This window comes from Dipteris shenzhenensis, chromosome 22 (assembly GCF_047967505.1).
Source record: "Dipteris shenzhenensis isolate YYH24624 ecotype China chromosome 22, Dip_SZ_1.0, whole genome shotgun sequence".
Lineage (NCBI taxonomy): Eukaryota > Viridiplantae > Streptophyta > Polypodiopsida > Gleicheniales > Dipteridaceae > Dipteris > Dipteris shenzhenensis.
The window spans coordinates 14823298-14829297 of NC_141617.1; the positions used below are offsets into that span (position 1 = coordinate 14823298).

The window sequence follows — 6000 nt, forward strand, 5'->3', positions numbered from 1 at the left end:
TTTCATATTCGGTGTGCCGAACATTGCGGATCTAACAACGTAAATGAAACAAGAACATCCACCGTTTAAGTGGGCGTCAAGCAGCGAAAGTTTCATATTCGCTGTAGGTACATAAAACAAGAAAGCGGAGTTTAAAGGCATCCACCCTTTAAGTGGACGTCAAGCAACGACCACAATAAGCATCCAAGGAGCAACGACAGCGTTCAAATGATTAAGCGACTGGCAACTGACAGGTCAGAGAGAATGGATAATAGCCTCGATGAATTTCAGTTCAAAGATGAAGAAATCAGCTCACACATCTAATTGTCTCATCAATCCTGCCAAGCCACAATCTAGAAGACAGACAACTTCGACAAGCGATTTCAAGCTTACGCACTTGTTGACTTTATAGAGATCAAACCCTAACTTCTCTACTAAAACCCTAGACGTCCTATCTTCCATGCTAGTATCTTTCAGAGAACTATATGATCAAGCGGAGAGAGAGAGAGAGAGAGAGTTGAACATTCGTAGGTCGAACAAACGTAGCACCTATCATTACAGACCATAACACCATCCGGAAGAAATCAACTCACACATCTAATTGCCTCATCATTCCTGCCAAGCCACAATCCAAAAGACATACAACTTCGACAAGGATTTCAGGCTTACGCGCTTGTTGACTTTATAGAGGTCAAACCCTAACTTCTCTACTAAAACCCTAGACGTCCTATCTTCCACGCTAGTATCTTTCAGAGAACTGTATGATCAAGCGGAGAGAGGGATAGAGTTGAACACTCATAGGTCGAACAAACGTAGCACCTATCATTGCAGACCATTACAACATCTTGAAGGCGAACATAACTAAAGCACCACATATACCAGGGGGACGTGCTTTGCTTGCTTGCTATCAAAGAAACCTGTCTATAAGATTAGCATCCTAAACATGTCTATAAGATTAGCATCCTAAACACACGACAAAACAAGAAGGGAGAAAAGTTCCATATTCGTTGTGCCGAACACCGCGGATCTAACAATGTAAATGAAACAAGAACATCCACCGTTTAAGTGGGTGTCAAGCAGCGAAAGTTTCGTATTCTCTGTAGGTAAATAAAACAAGAAACCGGAGTTTAAAGACAGTCCACTCTTTAAGTGGACGTCAAGCAACGACCACAGTAAGCATCCAAGGAGCAATGACAGCGTTCAACTGATCAAGCGGCTGGCAACTGGCAGGTCAGAGAGAATGGATAATAGCCTCGATGAATTTCAGTTCAAAGATGAAGAAATCAGCTCACACATCTAATTGCCTCATCATTCCTGCCAAGCCACAATTCAAAAGACAAACAACTTCGACAAGCGATTTCGAGCTTACGCACTTGTTAACTTTATAGAGGCAAATTCCTAACTTCTGTACTAAAACCCTAGACGTCCTACCTTCCACGGTAGTATCTTTCCCACGTCAAATTTAATACTCACAGCGAATATGGAACTTTTCTTTCTTCCTGTTTCGGTCATGTGTTTAGGATGCCAATCTTATAGACAGGTTTCTTTGATAGCAAGCAAGCAAAGCACGCCCCCCTAATATATGTGATGCTTCAGTTATGTTCGCCTTTCGGGATGTTGTTATGGTCTGCAATGATAAGCGCTGCGTTTGTTCAACCTACGAATGCTCAACCCCGACAGCCACCTCCCATTTGCAACTACCTCTTTCCTCATGTACACAAGACGTTCAAGGTCCTTGCAGGTTTGCAGATGAATAGTAAAGCCGTCAGACATGCTGTCGCACCGTAGTCCCAACACCCCAACCATCTTCCATCTCTCAAGACACAGTTCTTCAAAAATGCACAGCTTAAGACACACACTGACAGGCTCTTCAAGCTCCAATTTTGCTCCCCTATCTTTACTTTCACCAGAGCCTGGTTTCCTGTCAGCTTTAGAACCGTGAGTTGAGGATATGAAGAGACATCTAGGATTCTTGAACGATTCTCCCACACACACTCTGCAAAACCCAAACTTTCTATGCGGCCTTTCACTTCCATCGGCACCCCTCTATCGATGTTTTCTCTTTCTAGAAAGAATGACTTGCCTTTCGTTTCTTTGCCCAACCGTCGCGCCATCTCTCTGTACAAGTCCTGCATTATTAAGCCGCCGTTCATCAACAGTGACCTTTTCCTCAGGATTTTCACCTGCCGCCCGAGGACACCAGATTACAATGTCAGTACAAGTGATTCGCTACAATCTCAAAATACACTCCTCCGACGAAAATACGAATTACAAGAAGAACGGCTATTTGTTGGTCTTGGAAACCAGAAGATGATTTACAGCTGCACAACTGACGAAAGGCAAAGACCAGTACTCACGCTTATAGTCACTTCGTCTGCTCCGTGTACGAAGTCAAGCCAGTTCCACACTGCATCATGATCATCTCGAGTAGATGAAGGAATGAACAAAGCTATGTCCATGAAAATCTGTTTTTCCTTGTCATTCAATCCATCATAGCTCACACGTAGAATTTTGAACACCTGATCCTCTGGAAGTGCGTTGATCCCTTTGGACCCTAACCTTGTTACAAATCTATCCCAATCCTCAGGACTCTCCTCTCCTAGAACTGAAGCTAATGCGATCAATGCCAGAGGAGGATAGTGGAAAACACAGTCGGAAAAATCGCATTCATGTACACAATACCTGAAGAGGTCTTTATGCACCTCGGGGGACTCAAAACGATAGCCAAGGCTTTGCATAAAAAGTGCGATGGCTTCATCCTCTGTCAATGTAGGTACAAATTGTATTGCCGAGTTTCCTGCATACCCCCTCAGTACCTCTTGAATGTCCAGGCTACGTCCAACGACAAGCACTTTGCTTCTGGCGTGAAATGCCCCTTCCAAAAATAATCTATCTTCTTTCACAGATTCCATGGCCACATTATAAACAACTATGAAAACTTGGTTCTGCCCCATATGCTTTTTCAGCATGTATCTTCCCTGCAAGACCATTTAAATTAAAAACTACGTCATCTCAAACTCTGGAAGGAGAGCAGTAACTAACCAGAATCATGAAATTTTCAGACATAACCTACCACATGCTCATCAGTCGCACGCTCTGCAACCTCTGGTGATATGTTTGTTAGCGCTCTCAAAACCTGCTTTATCAGCTTTAGAATCATCTCTTTCTTGCTTTGAGGCTGCCCATTTTCAAATTCAATGTGACATACTCTGCCGAAATATCTGGGCCTGTAGAAATTCAGTAGAGCTCTACATGAAGTACTCTTTCCCAAGCCACTCATACCATACAACCCCAAGATTCGAGGTGATGTTTCATCCGAAAGAGGAAATGAAAACATGCGGTCAACCTCCTGAAACCCATACGAGAACATCATCATGCATTTCAGATTCTTTCATGTAAAAAGCTATTTCAAATTAGAAGCTACATACTAAAAGGCATTTTCGGAAATCTCACCTCACAAAGCCTTTCCTTGCCTTGAATATCAGAATCGTCACAGGGAATGCCAAGAGGAACCACCTTCATTACATGACTGAGGACGGATTCAATATAAGCACTTTGACTTTGTATGCCCCTGATTAGCTCTACTCCGTTGATGTCACCTACAATTTTCAAAGCCCTTTCCCATTTAGCAATGTTTACTTTGAGGTCAAGTCGGAGTCCTCTTGGTTCTACTCCCATTTTCTCCATGTCCGAAGCCATCCATCACGCCTCTTCTCATTCTTGAACTCAGGAACCGTCAACCCATAGAACAAAGGAAGAAGTCGCCGCTGAGAATCCACACAAACTGCAAGCTCCAACATTGGGTTTTTCGTAACGGTGAAGAAAGCCTCTGATACAACGATAATGGCAAGTCGGCACTCCCTTGCAACTTCCAGAATGCTTTTCATTGTAACGATCTCTGCTTTGGGGAGGCTCTCCATATCAAAAAAGGGATCCACTTCGTAATCTGTCTTCTTCAGAGCGTGGTGCAATTCCTTGACGAACGCTTTGTCAGCCCCTGACTCAGAAAGATTGTGTCGGGGAGTCCTAAAGATTTAGATTCCCTGCATCAAATAACGCCACACACACATAGAGAGTTTTAGATCTATCATTGATGGAAGAGGCATAAACACGAGAGCTGAGGAGGCAGTCACATGCGACAGGAAATAAAACATTCGTCTCTGAGGAGACGGTAGAATGCGACAGGAAATAAACCATTCCTCACTGTTAAGCCCTTGTGCCCTTTCACCTGTGGGAGATTGCAAACTTCTCGACACGTACCGCAGCTTCACTGTCTTGTGTTGCGATCCTGCGGGCACAAAATGGCTATTTCAAAAATGAAGGTGTTCGAGTGCAGGCGAGGACGATAAGGGGACAAAGGAGCTAGGCACTCACCGACGATGGCATGGAGGAGCCGGTGTCTCAGAAGAGGCAGAGTCTTCTTGGATTTCATGGATCATGGCCATGGTGGAGCTTACAGGATGCAAGAGAACTTGCAGGGGGGAGCCATAAGGAGAATTCGTCCGCAACCACACAGTGTCCATGGAAGCTTAAGTCAGTTCCTGGGAAAGTTCCCAGCTTCGTATTCAAAAGGGACTTGTTGGGTACTTGCTATGGACTTCTTGCGTTTGAGTAAACCCTACAATTGCACACTATGGCCATAATTGTGATGTCACACTCCATCACATTCGAACTTTGGACGTGAGACCATAAGTCACACAAGTAAATGAAAGTTTTACAGAATAGGATCATTCAATTTGTGTATTTCATGGAGAACATAGGCTAGATGAGTACATCGATGGAGTCCGTTTCGTTATGGGATTGGACGAGTCGAGTAAGCAAAACTATGCTTCTAGTCACGGCCAGGGGACTACCAGGTTGCATCCTATTGACAAGATCGACTCCCGAACCTTTATACCCTTACAAGACATTTTCATCACATAAAGAGCCTAAGTTTCATTTGCCCTAGACAAGAATGCTTGCTACACATCCCATACTAGGGGCAGAGAGGAAAATGTAATCAATAATATTGTGGCTATTTTAAGTGTATGCATACTGATGTGGGATGATATAATGTAAAATAAGAAGGCAAATGGTTGGGCCACCTCAACTTCTATATCTACTTATTTTTAAGGTGCCATGTGGCACTCAAAGGATACACGAGGCAGCACCTTAGAAATGCACTCTCGCTCCATGTGGCCATGCCTCCAGCCATGTAGTCCCACCACCCTCCCTTTTGGTTACAAAAGAGCAAGAAAACGTACATTAGATGAAAGACAAGCAACAAACGACTTGCACACAAAAAGAGGGAGAGGATGTCTAAAGACTGCAGCAAATGGCCTCCCCCAAAAAACATACCTCCAAAGATACTTTGATGTAATCTTTCCTTAATCGTTTCAAACTGCAGGATCTCACAAAGCAAAAGAACCCCAAGCTAACATATCCCTGCAAGATGAAGCTACAAGTTTGGTCGCATTCACCCACCAGGTGCTGTTCATCGCGACCTATTTGTTATGTAAGATATTTTATGGATGGGACAAATCATCTCAGTCACCATGGACAAAAATTGGTTTCGGGGGGTTTCCTATGAGAGATCATCGTGTTGGTTCTTGGCGTAATAATGAGACGCAAAATCGATCATTCTAAACACCACTGCAGTGCAATCTTTTGTCTAACCACCTGTCACCGCGCAGCCTTTTGCCATAGCTTTGCCACCTGCCATTGTGCAACGCGTCCATGCAGATCATGAGCAACGCAGTCTCTAGCCTGCTGACCACTTGTTATTGCCCAGCCTTTTGCAGCAACTTTGCCACCTGTCTAGAATGGATGAACAAAGAATATCCTTTTGTAATAGGTCACGTTTCACTATTTAAAACTTCAGCCTTGATTGCGCAGAGTATCAATCCATCCTCCACCATCACAAGTATGCTTTGACCTAACGATGTTCGAATCCGAGCATAGAGTCTAGCCAAGGAATAGGGCATTATGCCATTATAGGCCATTGAGATTTTGCTGCCTTTTCAAAAATTCAGCCTCAGTAGC

At 43.8% G+C, this 6000-nt stretch overlaps 1 protein-coding gene and 2 non-coding genes across 5 annotated transcripts; all 3 read right to left on the reverse strand.

Moving 5' to 3' along the window:
• Window positions 1–224: 224 nt before the first annotated feature.
• Window positions 225–326, reverse strand: LOC147887787 (small nucleolar RNA Z266). The gene has a single exon (XR_015543174.1). It is a non-coding gene; the product is annotated as a small nucleolar RNA Z266 (small nucleolar RNA).
• A 598-nt stretch (window positions 327–924) lies between these two features.
• Window positions 925–4585, reverse strand: LOC147887788 (disease resistance protein Roq1-like). 3 transcript variants are annotated; one of them, XM_087393083.1, is made up of 6 exons: window positions 4354–4585; window positions 4208–4267; window positions 3496–4022; window positions 3053–3328; window positions 2337–2957; window positions 925–2162 (listed from the first exon to the last, which is right to left on the reverse strand). In XM_087393083.1, exons 3-6 carry the CDS (start codon window positions 3676–3678, stop codon window positions 1689–1691), a joined length of 1554 nt encoding a protein of 517 aa, XP_087249209.1. In that variant the 5' UTR covers window positions 3679–4022; window positions 4208–4267; window positions 4354–4585; the 3' UTR covers window positions 925–1688. The 3 variants fall into 3 exon arrangements, with proteins under 3 accessions (XP_087249209.1, XP_087249210.1, XP_087249208.1); XM_087393084.1 differs by having other exon boundaries at window positions 3453–4022; XM_087393082.1 differs by having other exon boundaries at window positions 3433–4022.
• LOC147887789 (small nucleolar RNA Z266) lies at window positions 1201–1302 on the reverse strand. The gene has a single exon (XR_015543170.1). It is a non-coding gene; the product is annotated as a small nucleolar RNA Z266 (small nucleolar RNA).
• Window positions 4586–6000: the final 1415 nt, after the last annotated feature.